The sequence below is a fragment of the Aulonocara sp. 'chitande type north' Nkhata Bay genome, linkage group LG22 (genome assembly GCF_057382095.1).
Source record: "Aulonocara sp. 'chitande type north' Nkhata Bay isolate Kocher_YH1m ecotype deep benthic linkage group LG22, A_spYH_male_GT1.1, whole genome shotgun sequence".
In the NCBI taxonomy this organism is placed as follows: Eukaryota; Metazoa; Chordata; class Actinopteri; order Cichliformes; family Cichlidae; genus Aulonocara; species Aulonocara sp. 'chitande type north' Nkhata Bay.
This window is the reverse complement of record NC_141364.1, coordinates 14,619,485-14,642,223: the sequence shown is the minus strand read 5'-3', so window position 1 is coordinate 14,642,223 and position 22,739 is coordinate 14,619,485. Positions and strand designations below refer to the sequence as shown.

Below are 22,739 nucleotides of genomic sequence, written 5' to 3'. Positions count from 1 at the left end.
CAGCCACAAGTGGAGCGAGGCAGCTGGAGGAGGGAGGGGTGCTGGAGGCAGGGAGGATGGGGGGTGGGTAGCATCTGGGCAGCAGATATGTGTGTAGTCATGTAAAAGAGGTTGCGGTAACAGTGCACGTCTTGGGGGAGGAGAGGAACTGAAAGATCTGTTTTGAAGCCAGTGCTCTCCGTGACCTGCCTGGTAGAAAATGCTCTGTATGAGCGCTTCAAACACAAATAACCATAATCATAATAATCTTCCTTGTAACGTGAAATTCTGCTGAAGGTCAAACGTGAGTACTCACATTTTAAGCTCCAACATCTAACATTATTTCAAGATGAAAAGCAAAATAAACCCAGTTCCCTCACAATCCCTGATACATAATGGGCTGCAGGGAAAGGAGAGCCCAGACTAATGACTTCACTTTATCTATGGGAGGTGTCAGAGGTTGTGTGGCAACAGAAGGGCCAGTTATCTTAAGTGACCTTTTAATACTCTAAGCCTTTTCAGTACACTTCCAGTGGCGGGCGTTCAAAGTGGACACATGGGCAATACACAGAGCAGAAGAGTGCCTCAGAAGGAGACAAAAGACACCACCTGTATGCTAATGCATTGTGAGGCTTTCAGAGAGGGCAGCAGTGCAGAAGCACAAGGATGAAGTGTGCCGCTCCTTTAAAGAAAGCCCGGGGCTATAAAATGGAAACAGAGGCCAAAAATTGATTTCGGACCTACGTTTTTTAACAAGTAGAAAGGCGAGAAACAAGAAAAATCTGAAGTGTGCCACTTTATGGGGGAGAGGGTGCTGTAAAATTGATTTTCTCCTTCTTTATAAGGCTGCAAAGAAGAGAGACAATAAGAGCAACGTGGATGAGTGAGTACAGGATGGTGCTGAGGAGAGAAGAAAGGGCACAGGCAGTAAAATTCATTTCCAATCTATGTGTTAAGTAATGAGAAAGTGAGAATGGTGGAGTGTGCCACTTCAGATGGCAGGAGGTGTCTGAGGAGACAGATAGGACCAAGGGCTGTAAAATTCATTTTCCCTTCCGCTCTTTAAGTAATGAAATAGCCAAAGTCTCTGAGGGTGAGTGTGGTGTCTTTGTCAATAAGCAGAAGGAGGGAAAATGGGGCAATAAAATTCATTTCCTTAGTCTTTATGCTGTTTTCCTAAGAAAGAGACAGGTTTGTCTAGCAGAGTGTGCCATGGCAAAGGGACCGCTGTTCATATGGAAAAAAGGAAGCTGGGTCAGAGGCTATAAAAGTCTTTTTCTAATTGCCTCAAGTGATAAAGCAGAGTAGCAGCATGTGCCTGTTGAATGGAGGGTGGAGTAATTGCTATTAATGTGATTTTTAGAGTAGCACGCTTGCACAAAAACCTAGACCATTCCGCCTTCACAGCCCTGGACCACACATGTGTTCCCTTCGCTCATTCATAAACAGACTTATGTAAACACATCTTCAGCATGCATGCAGGCACACCAGTCGTGTCAGCTAGATTTACCACTATCTCTGTGCTCCTTTAGACTCTGGAGCTGCAGCAGCTTTTTTTTTCTCCACGCTATCTTGTTTCAGCTGAAAAGCCCCGAGCCATCTATTTACCACACTGTCTCTCACTGTGTATACATTCCGACCTCTGCGCTGTGAATTTTTCACACCGTCTATTACTATATTTCAGCTGCAAACTCCTGAACCGTTTTTAATTATATAATGCTCTGTCAGTGCACTTTTTTTCCCCACTCTATCAGCCAAACAAGCTGCAAGAAAAAAGAAACCTCAGAGCTGGAAAGTTGCATGGATACTACATCTCATCTGTCAGCAGGAGTCTGCAGCAACTCCACTGTAGCTGTTGAGTGAACATGCATGTAAAGTATAACCTGTTAGCAACAGTGTCACTGCTGTTGCTATCAGTGTGACAGACAGAAGGGCATGATTCTGGGCAACTGCCAATATCTCCTCTTTCCCTCAAGGCTGCCGAGGGCCGATCGGTGCTAGAAAGGTCTGGGCACTTTGGACAGATCTCTGTTCTTCCAGGGAAGGAAGAACATTTTCCTTTCAGTTCAACATATTTCAGGGGATAACGAGAAAATACGGATGGCTTCTGCAGCCGTAGGCGTAACACTGTCGCCACTAAAATTTAGTTAAGATGACTATACTCTGGGATCAGGTGCATTAGCCTACAGCTTCCTCCAAAAAAGTGTCTCTGCAAGCCTTGTCACCTCTATTCAACTTCGTGCTCAGCTGGCACCTGTGAGATTTTTAGAGCTCTCCGTTAAAAAAATCTCGTTGTGTAAGTGCAGTGCGGTGCTAGGCTTTTTAAAGAACGATATCATTTTAGGTTTGCTTTCCTCTGAAAAAAATCAATACACCGTAGTATCGCTTTATTTTGCATGGCAATATTGTCGATCGATACATAGAATAAATAACTCAAGATATAGATAACTAAATAACTTAATCTAATTGCATAAAAAAGATCCTGACAAGCTTTTAACTTTCAGGACATAATCTATACCAGATGAAAGGTGATAAATCACCGTATATGTTACTGAAATATTCAGCATAACACAAAATATCAAAAATCGCAATATCGTATCGTGGGGTGAGGTGATTCCCACCTCTATATCTTTGTATGTGATGCAATAAGGTAATTGTGCTTGTGCTTGTAACTTGGTTGGCAACTTATTCACACTTAGCCCCTCATACACTCTCAGTCTGTTGTGCTGTTGTGTCAAGAAAAAGCAGGGGATGGTAAACAGAACCTCTGGGTGGTCCCCTTTCTCTGGACTCGCACTCCCTGGACACACTGTAAAGTCTGCTGACAGGAGGAGAGCTCTTTTCTTTTCAGCACAACCTGCGTCGCTGCACTCCTCTCCTTTCTGTTCTGTCGCTTGTTTGTGGCTGCCAGAGTCTATGGAACTGCCCTCATACATATTGAAGGGGCTTTTGAGGAATCCACCAGTGTGCGGCTTTTTCATCCTCCTCTCCCTATTTACATTTGAGTGTCAGTCTCTCCCTCTTTTTCTCCCTGCATCTGTCTGTATCTCTCTAAGAAGTACTTTTGCATTCCACTATTCAATTTAGGTTTTTCTCACCCTTTCCCACCTGCCCACTTTGATGCAGGCCCCCCTGTTTTCTCACACCACTTAGCGCTGCCTAAATATTTCTGGTCTTTGTTTTGTGCCAGTCCTTCTCTTCACTCCATTTTTTTTTGTTTCCAGAGACATGTCTTGTTATATTCCAGTATATCTCTAGATTTTCTCAATGTTATTTTATGCCATTCTGGCATATTTCCATCCCTTTCTTTGGGTCCTGTTTCTTTTCTGTTCCAAAATTCAGTATTAATTTATTTCAGCTGGTTTTAAATCATACTCCCACATCTCCTCACGTCCTATTTATTATTTTCTTCCATCAATCGAGAATCACTATTGCATCCCGTGTCCCTGTCTCCCCTGCATTTGTATTTTATGCCTCATCTGAAGATCTTATTACATCTTGTGCCTCTCCTCTCTCCCTCTGTCCTTCTTATTTGTTTCCTGTCTATTTCTATCTTTCTCACCCTCTTGCCAGCCCCCTCTTATTCATTTGGCATCCGTCCCTCCTTCCGCCTCTCCCCGGCACTCACTTTCGCCTCAGATATATTTCTGTGTACACATTAAGTCTCTTTTCACCTTGATTCTAAGCCGTCCTCCCTCACATCTCTTCTTGTTATTAAAACTTCCTGTAGATCGCCATCTCACATGTAGAATTTTTAAAATGTTTTCCCACTGCCTCAACTGGAAGGGACATCTGAGGCGGAAATCCATTCATTGTCAGCCTTTCCTGAATTACTCTGCATTGCCCAGAGTAAGAACTGCATTGTTCATTTGTTTGCCTGTGAGTCACCTGCAATATCTCAGACACCATTTACCAGATTTGGACAGTTTCAGGGAAATGATGCATTGCACCTTAAAATTTCAATCTTCCCAAGGGAGGCAGCCATAATCACAGGTCAGTAAAAGTAGCATGTTGGCTAATTGCTGGCCCAAAGGTCTCCCTGCATCATTTATCGGTGAGACGTGTTTATTGCTGCCTTATGGTTTGTCCCCCTTTTCTTCATTTTTCCCCGCATCCTTTCACGTCACATATTGTCCTTCTTAAGTGTATCTTTTTTAAGCCCCTCACTCTGATCTCTCTCGCCTCTTCATTTTAGCTTTCATTCTTTGTCTTACGCTCTTGTTATCTAACATTGTGTTTGCATTTCTCCTCAGTCCTCCTCCTCATCCTCATCCGCCTCCTTCTCAGCTGCTCTTTGTCTCTCAGTATGCGCTTCTGTGATGGTGGGTATGCAGGCATACATTTTTGTGTGTCTGTGTGCGTGGGTGTTTTCCTGAATGTCTAAGCATACCGACTGACCAGCTGTCAGCAAGGCCGCTAACTGAGATGGCGCCTTAATAGTTTTACCTGATCTTCAGTCTTTCAGCTGGCAAACTGATCACTGGATAAGGCTATGCATAATCAACCGCTGCTTTATTTACCTCTGATAATTAACCACAGCTAATTAAGAACTGGCACTTACAACTTCATCGCTTTGCTGTAATGTGATCGGTTACTTACTGATTGCTTTGCTCTAAAACTGCTCCACCTAGTCATTAGCTTTGCTTTCTTTTGCCTCAGGAAAGTTGAAGAAAAATCATTTGTTCCAAAGGAGGCAGAACGAACTTCTTCACAAGCAAACCACTGGAAGGAGGGCTATGCTATCTTTACAGAGAATTTCATAAGAGGAGGTAGACCTGCGCATTGCTAATTACTGGAAACACTTCACTTCATTGTCTGCAAAGAAAGAGCTCATAGGTCCAGGAACAACTCCTGCAGAGAAGCTGCAGTGACTAACAATAGAGGACAAAAACCAAAGAGGCCGAGACACACAGTGGACTGGGCACCGCCGGGCTGCTCCAGAGTTCACACTAACACAGGTCGCTTTATGTAAATAGATGGTGGGCTCTTGTTTGGGGATGGGGACGTTATGACAGTCATTAAACCTCTCATTTGTATTCACAGCCAAGGGACCAAACACTTTTCCGTTAATGGTTATGCAGGAGAGCGTGAAGACGGAAAAGGACCAATGATCTCCAACAGAAGAAAAGGAGGCAACTTGATGTGGATCTTTTCAAACTTGCTGCTCAGGCTCACGTAGACTAACATGTTAAACAGGTTAAAAGCCCTTCCCCAAGCATAACTTCAAACAGATCACCTGAAAAGGTATATATTAGAAATTTTATACATTCGGAGAAAAACAAACCCTCCATGGTTTGATTTATCTGTTCGGGATCATGGAAAGTGCATTTCTATGACATCATCTAATTACACTGGTTGAAACGGTTGAAAAAAAAGCAAATTATGGACAGGCGAGTTCCCATGCCTGCATAAAATGGTTCTCCCTATCATTTTCCTATATCTTGTTTTCATGCCACGGAACAGGCTTGGTGCAAATCCCGTCAGGATTTGAGGTGAAAAGGGTTGTGTTTATGTGTGTGCGTGCGTTTGTGTTTGTGTCTGTGCGGACATGTACGCCTGCAGAGATCCATTTGTGCATCTGTCTGTCTGTATATATACATGCATATATATATATATACATGCATATATCGGGCTGAGGTGCAGTTTTGTTCTACCCCGTCTTTCTTTCTGTTTACTCATTCGGAAACTCAGGTTGGTATGAAATTAAAGGTCTGCTCATTTAAGCCCCGATAGAGTTTTGACATAAATGTCGGCGTGAAGAAAGCGTTTCCACAAAAAAATTTGATTGCAATGCAAATGACAATTATGTTTGCAGTCCCTCTCAGCCTGTTATCTTGCCACCGAGCCAGAGAAAACAATTGGACTCTCAAAAAATTGATCCACTGGGATGAGCGCTCTCCATGAATACAAAACACATTATTTTGGATGACCTGCTTGACACTGAATAGCACACAATTACCATGTATATATGCCTTTCTGTATTTGCTCTGTGTGATATGAAATGGTCTTTCTGTTTGGACAGAATTCTAAAACACAGAATGCATTGTGAATACTCAAAAGCCCCGAGCACAGAATGCCTGTAATATAAAAAAGGCTCCTCTTGAGTGTGTGACTTTTGCAAGAGAAAGTAAATAATACTCAGAGTTTATGTAAACCTCTTAGCAAAATAGCAGTGTGGGTGTCTCATACTGGCGATTATTCAAAGACGAAGGACAACAGAGCACAGAATCAGACCTGGGTTAACAGGTGATGCAAATAGATATTAGTGCTTTAATCTGCTTGGAGCGCCAGATGAGTGGGATGCATCTGCACCATGACAATTAAACTGTCAAATAAACTGTTGATTTGCGTTCAGCAGTCTACCTGGCAGATCAATTATCTTGTTAAACTGTCAGCTACAGTCTTCTAGAATTCCACGTTTTCTTGTGGCTAAACACCAAACTGTATGAGGCGTGTTTAAACACAAGCAGAAAACCTTAAAAGCTTCGCCTCACAGATGCACTGAGCTTAACGGGCTCTGAGAAAGTAATAATTTCTTTCACTCTTCTGCTCTTATATCCTGTGGAATGAAACACCTTTCAGATTAAGTCTTACAGTGTGGTTACATCAGGAGTGTATCCTGCACCCTCTGCACTCGTTCTGCGTTTTCTTAAAAATCAGCCAAACACCTGCAGAGTTTATCCGATCCTGTCCCTAAGTCTTATTTACATCCTAAAAAAGGAATCAATCCTCTCATCTGAAATCATTATCCCGAAAGGTTTCCCCTCACCCCCTTTTTTCCCCCCGACTTAATTTAGATTTTTCATGTTTTGAAAGCTGTTATGCTGCTAATCGGGCATAGCAAATAAAGTGCTGTGTCAAGTAGAAGCAGGCTTGAAAACCCCTTCTGGCAACAAGGGCTCACTATGCTGAACAAGCAGCCCGCGGTCCTGATTATCCATGTCAATGGAACAGAAAATGAGAATAAAGATTTGCAGTGTAACTGACAGCAAGAAGGTTGCATGCTTCCAGTTAAATCTGCAGACTTTGTATTTGGCCATGTAGAGCTCTTTACCATTCAAATGGCATCCACGGTTTGAAAGCTAGATCCTATTTTTTCTTCTTTTTTAAACTTTCTAACATACAAACTTAAGCCCTTATAGTAATGATAGGAATCACACAGTCATGGTCATCATTAATGTCTGTCATCACGCAGAAGAGCCGTTGGAGATAAATCTACTAGCAACAGTTTGAGGAATCACTATAAAAACATACCAGATGTTGCTCAACGAGTTCTCAAGCTAGGGGTGTTGCAATTCAATGATGGATAAGGACATATGAGAAAGGAAACACACTATTTCAACTCATGCAAGTGAAACACAAAATCATCTTTTGGATACTGTAATGTACAGATTTTGTTTATGATGAGTTGCAGAGGTAGCAGCATGACTACTATTAATTTTATGATGTAATGTGTTGTTCATGTTTCCAGGTTAGCCCAAGCTAAAAGTCTAAACAACTGAAATACTGTTGCAAGTTCACTATAGATGTAGCCATATTCAAGGATTCCTGCTTTGCAACACGTTTATAACAATCCACTAACGGAACAAAAGCATTGACTTTTGGTAGTTTATAACAAGAGCTATCAATTACAGATTTATTTGAATACAGCTGCTACATTAGGATAATGTGGACGCACGAAAATCTGCAACATATGACATGTATTTACACTTGAAGCATAATAAAGTTACGATTAAAAAATCTGGCATATAAATCACAGCAAACCCTCTGTGTGTTTACCCAGACACCCTGTACACGCCGGAGTGATGACACACACACACACACACACACACACACACACACACACACACACACACACACACACACACACACACACACACACACACACACACACACAAACTTGCAGAGAAACCTGTGCAGCTCGCTTCTCTCGGACAGCCCTCTGATTGGTCTCCTCTGCCATAGGAGGCGTGACACGCGGAGGTGGGCGTTTCACAAAACCAACCTCCACTCAGCTCAACCTCTCATTCACTACGGATTTGTCGAGTAATCTCAGTCTCCCTTCACTTATTTTTTTTTTATTCCTTTGCGAATATACAGAAATCTCTCTCAGATCTGCTGCGTGCGTTAAGTTTTTTAATTAACAGGTTCACGGATAAGCTTCCTTCGGTAAACTTTTAGGTGTTTTTTTTTTTTTTTTTGTGCACAACCTACCTGAGTTGTGTTCCGTCTCTGCACGCCTTCACTCCTCTCCACCATGGATTTGGTTTGGATTGTGGGCTTCGTTGGGAGCGTCTGCGCCTGGTTTGCTTCAGCGGAGCGGCACAGTGTCTACTGGAACAGCACAAACCCAAAGTAAATATGTTTTCCATTTTCTAATGTAGCGCACTTCGAATCGTCTTTGCGCACTCTTGTTTCTTAATCGGTTCTACAAACTGATTTACTTTTGGCATCAAACACACTTTTAACCGCATTTGCAGTGTTGGCAAAGCCGTTATCTTATATTCAGATGCACGCTGAATAGTTGCAGCTCATGTATATTCAGCGAGATGCCTGTGATGAGCGCCTGATAGAATCGACTGTCTGCTGTTGTCATGATAATGCGGGACAGTTAGGAGTATCTTCCCTCTTCGCCTCTTTCTGAGCTCTAACCTGTTATCGTGGTGTTGTTTACCTGTAATTCTTTGTTTAAGCTGTCCAGATTTAATCCGTTTCGCAATCTGTGTAGCCTACCTACACAGCAGCATTAGTTACACCAGGTTATGCCATCTGTTTATCTTTCTGGGCTGATATTGAGGCAGTTAAATAGTTCACGCTTAGTAGGGAAGAGAGCTGCTTTAAATGTAAATGCGGGGGGAGTAGAGGAAACAGCGGGTTTCTGAGGTTTAGGACATTTAATCTTTGAATACTGCTTGTTTTATCTTGCCTGCATGTCAGCATGTGGATACAGTGTTTTGTATGTGCGTGTGCTTGCAGCAAACGTGTCAGTAAACTTCTCTTATGTCTGTATTCATGAGTTGCACTTCTACCCGGGTTTGGATACAATTTTTCCCTGGCAAGGGTTGTATTTTTCTTTTTCCCTGTTGATTTTTACAGGCTTGACTCACTGCAGAATGTGTTGAAAGCTCTGTTGCAATATCCTCCCCATCTGACACCGAGTCCTAACCTCTGAGTAGAGTGGGAGGTTGCCATATCTCCTAAATCAAGAGATATCACTTGGGTTCTTACGTGGCTGTCAGAGAGACATAGGGGTGTTCATATTTCAGGTGGTAAGACGAGTAATAATGGTGTATGACAGTGACAGAGGAGGTAACTTGAGGCCTGCCCAGTAGGTCACGCTGTGGGAGAGAGATAGATTGCTCAGGGAGGAGAAATTGGAGCTCAAATTGTCAGGGTTAGGGGCCATTTGGAGTAAGTGGGGGTCAATTAGAATTATGGTTGATGATGGCTGGGGTGACATGGCTCAGGGTACGAAGAGGGTTAGGTTTTCACTCCACAGATGAACCTCTACGTGCACCCCTACACAAACACACACACACACGATAGGGCAAGTACAAACGGGTACTCCTGGCAGGCAATCCCTCAATCACAAACCAGCATGTTCAGTCGCACCAAGTGACGCCGTCTGAATCAATCAGGGCTGGGCTTACACACTTTCCCTCTGGTGGGCAAACACATATTGTATATTCAAGCGTTCTTCCACACAAGTTTACGTTCAACCACTTTCTCCCTCCTCATTTCCCCTGTGGTTAAAACAGCAGTTGCTGTTCTCAGAAAGTCCGTAATTACAACGACAAAGCCTTTCACAGGAAATCAGAATGAAGTCCCAGATGGAAAGGCGTTCTGCTGTGTCCCTGCTGTGGAATGACAGTGATCATTCCCATATATATACTGATAATCCGTCTTTTTGCACTTGCTTTTTTTCCAGATGACTGTGCTAAATCTCTCCCTTTAGCTACTCTTAATCCTGTTTTCACAGAAAAAGCACGAGAGTTTTTATTTGGTGCTTTTCATCATTCACCGCAATCTCCCCTCCCCTTTGACCTGTTACTTGATAGCGTGTTTTCTTTTTGTTGGTCCGGGTTAATTGTTCCATCCAATTGGTCAGAGAGCCATCGTTAATCAAATTGATCTGAGAGTGATCGCTTTAGTCCATGTGGTATATACTCATTTCCTTTTTTCCCCATATGGGTGTGTTAAGGGATTTAGCAATACACACACACACACTTGCACAGTTTCCCTTCCTAACATGTTTGTGTGCACAGCTTGGGGCTTGCTGACTTCCAAAACTTCCAAGGTCATATCTGCCTGTACCTAAGGACTTTTTATGTTTCCGCACAACAAAATCTCCTACTGTGTGTGTTTGTGTTCGTGACCTTTTTGCTTGCTGGCATATTTGCGACCTTTGTTTCTGATTAGCAACAGTTTAATCACCAGCCAGGTTTGACTGCCAGAAAGAGGCTCACCAGCGTTCAGCTTTGGTCCCGGCATGCCAGCGTGTGTTTTTTGTAAAGGGAGTGTCTGCGCATAAGCTTACTCACATACACAGCATCGCCAGATTCAAGTGACTCACACGCTCTCATACACATTAACCCAGTCTCACACACACACACACACGCGCGCTACACATTTGGGATTGATGTTGACATCGGCCCAGGAGCCCCCTGGACTCTACAACTTCGATGTGAGGCAATAATCTGCTCTTTCAGTGCTTCTTACTTCCTTTTCCCTTTTCCCTGTTGACAGAGCATGAGAGGACCACCACCTCCACCACCCCCACCTCCTCCTCTGCTTTGTACCTGTCTCTCCCTCTCTCTGGCACCTCCCTCCCCCTCTTCTTGGCCAGGTTCCCTCTGCAGCCTGGTTCTGTGGGCTCCGTGAATCTGTTAACCGTTTCATGGCACGCTCACACACACACACGTTTGATCTCAAAGAAGTCTTTTAACTAATCTCTTATAATTCTGAAGTGATTTTCAGAACAGCTGTTTGACATTGGGTTAGCTGCGTTTCCAAGTAGTTTCAGCTCACCGTTCCTTCGTTAAAATGAGCTTGCTTCCTGCTGGCTCACACGAAAGTTATTTAAGGTATGTTTCACCCGCATGAAGCATTTTCTCGGTTTTTATCCGGTCAATGTGGCTTTTTTGTGATGCTCCCCATACAAATTGGGGCTTGCTCTTCACGGTGGGCCACAGAAAGAGAATAGTAACTGGTGTGACTGATCGAGGGTCAGAGTTCGCTATGTGATGAAGTGGCACGGCCTCTATCAATCTGTCAGTCATTCTGTCACGTCGGTGGTCCCTGAATACTGGCTGCCACTCAGGCCAGCCCCTCTTCACACAGCCGTGGCTCTGCCTCTGGGAAACTCTTTCTTCCCTCTCCTGTCTTTTCGGTCCCCTTCACTCCTTCACCAGCTTTTATCTCAACTTTACAAGCTGTCCCTTTTCAGTCTATTATTTCCTCACCTCCAGCTCTGGTTCTCAGAGAAGGGGAGAAGGAGGGAAGCATGGTAAGAGGTGTGGAATTTTTTTTAAATTTTTTTTTTTATATATCATTCTTGGCACCCACAGCGAGCCGTCACAAGGCACTTTGCCCTTTCCTTCAGGGAAAAAGAACCCCCCCCCACTCACACATACACACACTTTGCACTTTACCTTTAAAGCTTCCTTCTTCTACTTCCTTAAGAAAGGCCACTCCACTCTTCCCAGCAAAACTGTTTTCGCTCTCCTTTCGGCCTTTTAACGTGCCCCTCTTGAACGTCTTGCTTAACAGTGGAAATGGTGGAGCCTGTCTGAGAGCTCAAGTTATTAAAGGAGAGAAATGAGAAGGAGAAAACACAGAAGTGTATGTGTAGGAGTAAGTAAAAGTGTCTGTGTGGGTGCATCCATGTTTGAGAGATGAAACATAAGACTGGCTAGTCCACTGGCGTGATTTGGTGCGGGCAATAGATATGAGATGCTTGCAGTTTCCAATTTAAATGAATAAAAATCTATTTATTTTTTTTTTTATTCTTTCCTCATATACATCCAGAACACTTCACTTTTCAAATCCTAATCCATCTTTAACCCCCTGGAATACCCTTCCCCTCCCCCTTCCCTTTAGTTGGTCTCCATATTTCTCTCAAAGTGTCCGCCCCCCTCCCCTCTCACCACTCTTAATCTGGCTTTGTAATCTGTCTGGTGCATTCAATCTGGAAAAAAAATGCTGCCTCGTCAGGCAGATGGTAATCACCTCTTTTGGGTTCAGTGACCACTCAAGTGTGTTGATGATTCCCATCTTTACAGTCTGCAATCATAATAAAATTTTACCTCAGTGATCACATTGATAAGGTTCTTCTTTTCCTTCCAGCTCACTTGTTCTTGCAGAGTCAGAACAGGAGGGCTTGTTTTATTGACTGAGCTAGATAGTGAATCGGGCCAAAGGTTTTCACTTCCCGCAGGCGTGATGTTGGTGTTACTAAAGTCTGCACGCTGTCTGCTGTGTGTCTCCTGCGAAGTGTTGCGCTTCCTGGTTACGTTTTTCCCGGGAAAACAGCGTATCCTGTCTGCACAATAAACAATACATTTCTCACACACCAGCACACGCAAGGGTTTAAAGGTCTGGATAAAAGGAGCTGATTGAATTTCCCAGGCTCACATTAGAATGAACACATTTAGAGTAAATAACTGAGCAGGGATTAATTGTTTAATTAGGGTTTGTGTTCCAACTTTCAAGCCAAAAGGATGATTTGGGATCTTCCTCCTGTCCCCGCCCCGCTGTCAAATCGCTGCATGTCTCTATTTGGGATTCTCCTCTGATCAGTTTCACCTCGTTTGACCTCGGCCAGTGTTTCTGCCCTCTGCCCGTCCTCATGCTTCTTTCTTATCTACACACCAGACTTCCCCTGCACCTTCCCGCTATGCTGCTCCAATCTGCTCTGCTTTACAAGTGTTCAGTCCCAGACATAAAACCAAGGAGGAAGAAAAGCTCCATTAGTACACAGATTTATGATTATGTTAAAATTACAATTGCGAACAGACCTCGCACTCTCTTTATTAGATGTGTCTGAGCCAGAGATTATGTGTGTGTGCGTGCGTGTGTCCTTCAGACTTGTTTGTCAATTCCTGGTGGCATTCAGTGCACGATGTGTTTGATTGAGGAAGAATTGGCCAGAAAGAGTCGGATATTATCTTTGAAATGAACCATTGTGCTTGTTTTTGTTGTGTAAATATCAGCTATTGTGTAACTTTTTTGTTTTTCCTTCTTTTTTGGGCCTGTTTGTTAAAGGTCTAGATGTAGTGTGTAAACTTGTCTGCACAGCAACTATCGCCACCCCTGCAGGTCAGCTGTATTACCATAATTTCTACTTGACGTCATAAGCAAGAGCTACCATTTAATTAAAGGGGTTTTTGCCTGTACTCACATATTGTTAATTCTCACTGGAATTCATTAAGTTACAATCTGAGATTGTTTTTACAGGAGGAAAAAAAACATTAAACATGAAAATTTTATTTCATTGAAAAAAATCAATCTTGCAAAATCGATTTTCTTATACAGATATTTGCCTGCTGAGAAATGTGATGTCAGAGATGACCTTTCTGCTTTGGCCCTTATAAGATACAAATGGCTCAGGGGACAGTATAAGGCAGCTGGAAAGAGCATATGTATTCATCTAACCCTCCTTAGTGCAGTGGAGTCGGCCAATTATTTCTCTGCTGAACTTAAAGCTTTGTCTCTTCGCTGGGTGGCAAAAGGAGCTCAGCTAGGTCAGCAAAGCACGCCGGCAGAATGACCAATGAACCGGGCGGACAAAGGTTGAATGACAAGACCAGAGAAAGCTGATTGAGATGGATGGTGAAAAGTCACACGGTGCAAAGAATGAAGGCTGAAATATTATGTTAACGGGGTTGGATCATATTTGTTTCTATGATGACCCCTGCATACCCACATCACATTGTGCTTGGCTATGCAAACGGTGGGTCAGAGAGCTGCATAGTTGGAATACCACCAGAAAAGGCTGCGATTGGTTCAGCAGGTCTGAGTGGGGGGAGTGACAGAGTTGACACTAGGATCTGGTTTGCTTATTGAGTGTTGAGAGATAGACAGGGAGTGGGAAGGGTCGGCTGACGTTGATGGATGAATGGGTAGGTAGATGGATGAAACAAGAAGAATCCGAGCAATAACATTAAACAGTCCCGCTTAATCAGCTAAGTTTGGATCTGGAAAAAGCTTCACCTGTCATGGAGTCATGTGGTTTTGAGGGATTTATCTTGAAAAAAAGTACTCCCTTGTGTCCAGTGTCTTTCAGCATTCTGTTACCACCTCTTGGTTCCCATTTTTGCACGGACACATTTGCACACACCCACACATATATAGCTATACATAGACAATGTGTCTTTTTTGAACTCCAAATCTTCAGTGAAAAGCCATAATACCCCTTCTCTATGTGAGAACAATAGATGTGGGAGTGGGGAAAAAAGCTCCACCCTGCCTGTCTCACCCCTTACTCTGTCCCCAGCCGTCATTCCCTGCTCTGGGCCTCGCTGTCCAGTCTAAGCCCCTGTATTAAGCAGGGTCTGGTGCTGATGAATGGACCTCAGTTCAGCCACTGCTCCACCCAATAATCCAGGCTTGGGCGAGCCAATTAGGTGGTCCCCACATTCCGGTTCAGTCATCCGTTGCGGAAAATAATCTTGTTTATGTGGTTAGGGTGACTGTATGAAGCTCTGAGAGACAGTGGGTTAAGAAGACAGGAACTCTTTTTGGAAGCTGTAGTGAGATCTGTGTAGTTTGTTCTACAATGACCTTTATGGACTTTAGAATAGATTTGAATGAATCTTTACAGAGATTAATTCCCATTATCCGTCTGTAGAATTTAAAATGCTTAAAGACCCTTCTTGCTGACTGTCCATGTAGAAAATTCTCTGCTGACTTGGCAAGTGTCCGACCTTTGATCTGCGCCGCAGCTTCTTCGCCTCAGAGCTCTGACATTCCACAGGGTGAGAGAGTACAGAGATGAGAGGGTGATGGATGGATGAAAGAAGGGGATAGAGGTAGACAAGAAAGCAAAATGCAGGCCAGAGAGATTAAAGAAGAGATTAGACTCCTGAAGTTTCCTGAAAAGGCTCCAATAAATTAGGAATTCCTTCTCAGAAGAGGAGGAAGAGTGGTAAGGAGCAACCTGTGACCACTTGGCATTCCCTCGCTATCATCTCTGTTCATTATTAGCATTTATTATCCACCTTATCGCCACTGAAACACACTCCCAGATTCCCCAGAGCACCAGAACAGCAACACACACACGCACACCTACTCAGACATAAACAATCCTTGACTTGAATGTATCAGGCTGAGACAGACACTTGCACACAATCCTTGTTGCATATCTGCCATAACTCCACAGATCATCCGTAAGTAGAGTATTACTCTGCTACTCCATGCTGAGTTTACTGAGGCTTCGAGTATCACTGGCATTAAAAGGCATCCTGGGAAAAAACAATGGGAATAAACCAAAACAGCCTTATTGACTCAGAGACGGAGACAATCTGGAGGAGGGAAATAACAAGGGACACACACTGGGGAAGGCTGAAAGTGAGAGGATTTTGTTTGCTAAAGTGAAGGTGGCATGGTTTGACTTTGTTGTTAAACTGTGTGACACAGGGGCCAAAGCTCTCTTTGAAGTGAGTTACCACAATCAGTTAATTAAGCTGATGATGTGGAACGTTTCAGTGCTGAGGCGTTGGGGGGTGAACAAAAGGCAGCAGGATAATTAAAACTATTTGCCATTAATAAAAGGCACTAGCCAACATCCCCTGGTGCGTTTTCAGTGGCGGTTCTCCCTGCTAAGTGAAGCACTCCATCAGTGCGGGCACACTGTGAATAGAAACACTGTATGAAACGGTGGCATTGATAGAGCAACAGTAGCACTCACATAGAAACATTTACTGGGTGAGACTTCAAAAGCCATTCCCAATTCAAGCCCTTTGACCCACCCCCTTCGCCCACGTCTATTCATCCCCCCGCGCTCTCAAGCCTGCAGGGGCTGGGAAGTGGGGAGAGGGAGGACATAATTACCCCCTTCTAGGGCGACTTTAATACCCTTTTTTTGTGTTTTAATTGCACCCCCTTCAACCTCCTTTCTAATGAACACATTGGGACCATACTACAACCTGTTTGTAATCAGGACTAGAGGTCAGGGAGGGACTGGCTATAGGGAGTTTGTTAGTGTGCGCGTGTGTGTGTGCTCAGGGTGTGCAGTGGGCTGATAACTCTGTCAGGCAAAAGCAGAGAACAACGGTGTTTGTTCAATAGTGTTATCGATTCGCCTGGAATTGAAAGCGGCATGGGGAAAAAACACTTTAACAGCAATCTGGTAAACAGAGCATGGCAGGCAAACTGCAGATAAGCACTAAGCTGCCTGCTCCGTAGCAAAATTATAATTATTCCTCTCCCCACCGAAAGTTGGCTGGAACTTGTTGGCAAGATGGAAGTTTCATTGGTCCGCTAAAAAAGATGCTTGGTTTCTAATGGGCCCGTGTTTCTGGCTTATCTGGCCATCGGTATTGATGGCATGCAGTCAGGCAGAGAGAGGCAAAGGGATGGGGGAAGGGAGCCAGAGGGGTAGTAGGAGTCAGGGCCCACAGTTTGGAGCCACTGTGTCTATCCTTTTACCAAGGGGGTACCAGGGAGACCCCTGGCAACAAACAACAACACCAGCTAACGAGCGACTGGAGCCAGGGCCTGTGCACTTTGATTGTTAGTCACACATATGGACCTTGTCACACAAACACAAACTCCCCAAATGCTACTTGTTACATTTAAGGAGTGGGTGGAGGTGGAGGTGGTGGGTTGATAAAAGCCAGAATTCTCAAAGAAAAGCCTGTTTTAGGAAAGAAATGCCATCACTGGTGTCAGTTTAACACCCCACGGGCTTTTGGGAGCTCATAACTCCTTGAGATCTGTAGATCTGATTAAACAGCAGTCAGTTAGCTATCTCTCTTTAGGGTTAGTGTCGAAAGGCTGTCAAAATATGCGTATATTCGTTGCAAAAGCAACAAAACTCTATATTACACACACATTCGCCCTGTGTGTTGTAAAAATATTTAAGTCTGTCAAATTTCATCTACTCTCAGGGAACCCCTGGCGATCCAGAACAGTAGGAGACGGTAAACTGATAGGCATCGAGCTCAGTACCATGGGAGGAGATGTGTGTCTGCCTGTGTGGGTTCAGTGGGTGTAAATAGTAGGTAGCTACAGCTTTAGGTTGTTGATAGATGGGAATTACTGTGAAGTAAGTGTGATTTTGTGTGTGTGTGCATGCGTGTGTGTGTGTGTGTGTGTGTGTTGCTTGTGGTCAGCTACCGCTTCAGGCTGGTGATAGATGGCTTTGGCTGAGAAGAGAGCATTAGCTGTGAGCCGCCCCTGGAGCTTTCACTGAGTCAAGAGGATGGGGACAAAGCTGAAATACCTTCAGTGACAATTCCCTGGAGACAACCTCATAATATCTCTGATGGTATCCCCCTGAGGGCGAAGGACTCATGGACAGTTGAGATAAGGCCAAATGAAACTGCACCAAAGTATTCTAAATTGTTCTTTAAGTAGTCTAAGCTTTCTGCAGTAATCAGTGTTTATGTGCGCACATGTGAAGCAAACTAAAATGATGCTTTTTGTGTAAGTGCTTTTTTGAGCCAGCTCTAAGAGGAGCTGGGAAGTTTAGTTTACTTAAGGACCATAGTAAAAAGGGTGGAGAGGGTGGAAGAGTGAAGGGAGGGTTGAAGGGGGAGGCAGACAGTCTGACTGTCTCTATCTGTATTTGTAATGAGAGGGAGTGTGGTGGAAGACAGTTACAGACTGTCACCAGACTCATGTTGTATCTGTGCCTATCTATCTGACCCTAATGAGTGGGTTAAGACAACCCTGTTCTCAAAAAAAGCTGGGACGCGGTGTTAAATGTAAGCAAGAAGAGACAACAGTGATTTGTAAATCACCTGCATTTATTTAGAAAATGAATCAAGGCAACATATCGGATGTTGAAACTTGGGGCATTTATTGTTTTGTTTTTTTGAATTTGATGCCAACAACTCGCCTCGAACAAATTGTGGCAGGTGGGTCTTTACTGCTACCGCTGTCACGTATCATCTATGAAGTGTTGTAAGAGTTTTAGAGCTGAGGGATATCTGTGTTTTTGTACTATTCTCAAATTCAGCTGCTCAACAATTTGGGGCCTCCTTTGCCATTTTTTTTTTTTCAAAATGCGGTGACCAGGCCGAACTGCAATCTAGCCAATTTACCCCTCCTCAGCCCCCTAATTTTTTTTTACTACTGAGCTATGCTGCTGGAATATGTACACAATGTGGTTTTTCTTGCTGAAATCAGCTAGAGCATTCATGAAAAGGAACATGGGAGCACATGTTTCTTTAAAAGCTCTGTTTATTGTTCAGCCATGATGGCGCTTTGCTAGATGTTTAGGTTACCCCTGCTGTGTGCACTAAGACACCATCAGACCATCACAGATGCTGACTTTTGAAGTGTGTCCTGAAACAAGTGAGGAGATGCAACAGCCATAATTTCTTAAATCATTAAGATTGGTTCAGAAATTCCACTTTGCCTTAGTCCGTCTTATCCTGTGGCAGATGCTTTTGCCATTTCCTTTTGCTACCCCAGTTATAGTTTGTCTATCCTGTATGTTGTATGTGACCTTTATTTATATTCTTGTCTCTATCGCTCGCAAACTCAGGTGTGTTTCCACTTTTTCTGTCATTATGCATTCTGCTGCTCTACCTGTGTGTATGTTTGTGTGTGCATGTAGCCTGCAGATGTCAATACTCATCTCCTGTGTTGACGGGCTAACTGACTACTAATGTTTCTCGGTAAACATCATTCAACTCCAGGGAGACACGGGATCAATGTGCACTCGTTGCTAACTCTCAGCACAGCAGCATCAGCTACACTGGCCTCCCGTTCATCCATATTTATGGGCGTGTCCTCTGCAGATCACTTTTTCCCCTTATCGCGTTTTCCTTCTTCGTTCCACCTGAACACGCATATACATCCTCTCATACAAACATTCTTTCTTTCTTTTGCTCTATATCTCCCATTCCTAGACCTAACAGTCTTTCCTCTGATTTCCCTGTTGAATACCGGCGTGTAGCCGATCAATATATAATCAGAGGTTTTGAGGCTTATATTTATTACTGCTCCGATGCTATAAGCACGGTTATCAGTCTCCTGCCACTTGAGTAACCTGCGTCCTCTCCCTCATCCCGACAGGTTTCAGCGGGTCGACTATGCTGTGGAGGTGAAGCTTAATGACTACCTGGACATCGTCTGCCCCCATTACCCGCAGGGTGAGGTGCCATCGATGGATGCTGAGCGATACGTGCTCTACATGGTGGAGCGGGAGGACTACGACAACTGCAAGCCGCAGTCGTATGACCAGATGCGCTGGGAGTGCAGTCATCCATTTGCCCCTCACGCTCCTGAGAAGTTCTCTGAAAAATTCCAGCGTTTTACTCCTTTCACCCTGGGAAAGGAGTTTCGCCAAGGAGAGAGCTACTACTATATCTGTAAGTGTCACGGATCCTGTCCTAGTTCCTAGTTAAACTCATTTTCTAATAACACAGGGAGCATGCAGCCAAGATAAATGTGCTTGGAACTACATGCCAACTCTTCAAATTGACAGCGTTTTCCTGTTCAACATATTAGCTTTTGGATGTTTGCATGACACAAAGTCAGTCATAGAAATGTGGTACTTATGTAATGATGACTAGATGCTAAACACTAATGCTAAGCGATCCTTAAAGTTATCCTAATTCATGCTAAAATAAACATGGACGTCTTTTTGAGACATTTCACTTGGAAAAAAATCTTTTAATCTTAAGGTCATTGCAGCTTGTTGCCTGGAAATGATAAAAAAAACTTCATGTCAATCCATCTAATTATCCCTGATTCACAGAAATCTTATTTTTGCAACAAAGTGTGACCTGGGTGGCGTTTGCATGTTTGTGTACCAGGTGTGATAAGCTGCAGCTCAGTGGCCAGCTCTTTGAAAACTGGGGCGCTGGCTCACTTTGCCAAGTTTTATGCAATACTAGCCTTGCTGTAAACTGACCACAAAGCACAGGCAATGTTGTCACCCTGGCCATGGTTGTAATTAGATAAACGGCAGGACAAGACACACTCTGCCTGATCACAGATGGCTTCCCAGGGCTTTGTACCGTTGTTTTTCTGTTGCCAAGGGTTTGTGTGTCAGTGTTTGTATGCGCGTGTGCATTAAGGTGGATTAAGGGGCCAAGAGAGGATAAGTGTATTAGTAAGGATGTTAACGCCTGTTTTGTTTCTTTCTTCTTCCCTGCAGCCAAACCTTTGCACCACCATGGCCAAGAGTGCCTGAGGCTGAGGGTGGACGTCATAGCCGCAGATGGTAAGTTTTTGACCACCCTCTTGGATGAAAGGAAAGCAGTACAGTCACCTCTAACAGTCGTGTTTTAGGCTATTGCAAGACAGAATGATTGATGGCCTTTTTTTTTTTCCAGGCTCTCAAGAGGCCAGAGTGGCTAAAGGGGGCACAGGTGGGACTGCAGTTGGAGCCGGTGGCGGGGTTCACAACCCATCCAACGGTCTGCCTGCAGGTATGTAGCCCAACCCCGTGTCCTATCTAATTATCCCTGACCCTAAAACAATCCAGGTACATTTGGGGTTTATGTAAATTTATGGTACTAATGTGTTTTCTTTGTCTCCTGTCCTCAAGCAGATGACCCGGTGGTTATCCTGCCAGATGTTCAGAAGAGTGTACGGACAAACTCCGCAGCGGCAGCTACATCCCTCTCAATCCTCTCAGTGCTAGTCCCATTTTCGTTACTGTTTTTGTTGCACTGAGAATACATAAAAAGGATTTCTGTTGGCAGACTTTTTTTTGGGGGGGGGGATATTTTTGGGGTTTTTTTTTCAGAGACTACAATGAAGACAGTCCGTGGGGTTGAAAACCACTGACTTAAAAAAACAAAACATGCCCAGTGCTGGCCGCAGGGAGAGACTTTTGAAGCTTGCAGAGTACAGATGGACTCGCTTGCACAACATGTGCTGAGCAACTTTGAGCGTTTGAGACAAGTACTTGTGCTTTGTCTTATTATTTTTTTGTCCAAAAGATGACAGTATTTTTCTGGAAAGACTAAGCTCTCCTTGATTTGTGCTATTTGGGGCTCCCCCATCAAACCGACCGCTCTGGAGGAATTCCTGCAAGAGAGAAGAAAGAAGTTGAAGAGGAACCTGAAGTGGCTGAAGGACAATCAGGAGCTACGACACCAAGTTAACCAACTTTGAATTTTATACTGACATGGGGGACAGGGAGTCAGCATTTAAAGAAACAAGAAAGGAAGAAAATAAAAAGTAATCTCAAGCCTTTTGAGCCAAAGATCAGTCATCTCTCCAACTTGTACACTATTCCACCCTGAGTACTGCGTACTATTTGTTGTATTGTTATTGTAGCGGTATTGCGTGACCTTGCTGTCCCAGGTGATTGCGTTCTCTTAATGTAGCATTAACAGACACAAAAGTTGTTCTCATGACCACCATTCCTTAGCAGACCATGTGCTTATATACTGTAGCACTAATACTGCACATCAACATACACTCCATTTAAAACAGTGCTTAATCCAAACACACACACACACACACACACACACACAATCATCAGACGCTCTGTAACACATGGAAACACTACGTTGAATCATGTTACGTGTACATTCTGTGAAGATAATTTATAACATTTGCAGCTGAGACGTTTTACTGTATATACCATGTGCTCACAAAATGAAATGTTTACTGTTGCCGATGGGGAGGGCCCCCGGTGGAGGTAGTATTTGTGTGAAAGGCAATATGTGCGCGTTTAATTGAGAACAGGAGAATGTGTGTAAGCTGTGCAGCGTTTGATTGAAAGCGTGTTGAGACAAATGTTGTTGGTTTTTTTCTGCCAAAAGAAACACTGAGATGTTGTGTGAACCGCAGAGAGGCTGGACTTCTCTGTTTGTCGCCTCGCAATGGTTAAAACTGTCTGACACAAGGAGCTGGTATTAAATCTTTCTTTTTTAGCGCAGGACTCACCCCTGTGTGTCATGGTGCTTTCCACCCCGAATGGAAAACAAGCAAACACAAAGTGGGGCAATCAGCTATTTAGTTTTAGAGCAATTTAAAAAAAAAAAAAAAAGTTATAGTCACCAGTTCACAACAGACGAGACACAGCATCAAACCCAGTTGCCAAGCACATCTTCACCTGACAGGCTGGCTTGATTCAACAAAGCACAACAGTGTATGACTACCATTGAAGTCAGTCTTTTTTTTTATCTGAATTCTTGTTACCTAATTTTGTACATGTGTAAGTAAGAGAAATGTATAATATGTGTACATATAAATATATTATAGATTCTATAAAAAGCCTGTTTGATAAATGTGAAAACTTTTCATGTGAAAATAAAAAAAAAAAGATGTTTTTGAGAAAACTAGAATGACTTTCTTGTGATTATTTTTAACCGCGGCAGTATTTAAGCAGTGTTGGCCCCACCCCTTTGAGCTTTAATAACTAATGGATGCATTAGCATAGAATTTTGTTTTTCGTGGTTACCTGTGAGGCTTTTCCAGAGCATTGGTATAGTTTGGAGTAAAGTGGCTCTGCAGCTAATTGGCAGACATGCATTCTTTTTCAAATGCCAGCAGGGGGCGACTCTTCTGGTTTTCCAGTTGTACAGAAGTCTATGAAAATGTGACCCTTGGTTCTATTGGTCCGAATA

General features: G+C 43.5%; 1 protein-coding gene across 2 annotated transcripts; it reads left to right on the top strand.

The window, feature by feature from the left end:
• The first annotated feature begins 7,993 nt into the window (after positions 1 to 7,993).
• On the top strand, positions 7,994 to 22,457 carry efna1a (ephrin-A1a). 2 transcript variants are annotated; one of them, XM_086280123.1, is made up of 5 exons: positions 7,994 to 8,334; positions 19,225 to 19,520; positions 20,312 to 20,377; positions 20,490 to 20,585; positions 20,708 to 22,457. In XM_086280123.1, the coding sequence occupies exons 1-5, from the start codon at positions 8,237 to 8,239 to the stop codon at positions 20,830 to 20,832; spliced, it is 681 nt and encodes a 226-aa protein (XP_086136249.1). In that variant the 5' UTR covers positions 7,994 to 8,236; the 3' UTR covers positions 20,833 to 22,457. The 2 variants fall into 2 exon arrangements, with proteins under 2 accessions (XP_086136249.1, XP_086136248.1); XM_086280122.1 differs by having other exon boundaries at positions 20,705 to 22,457.
• The last annotated feature ends 282 nt before the right edge of the window (positions 22,458 to 22,739 follow it).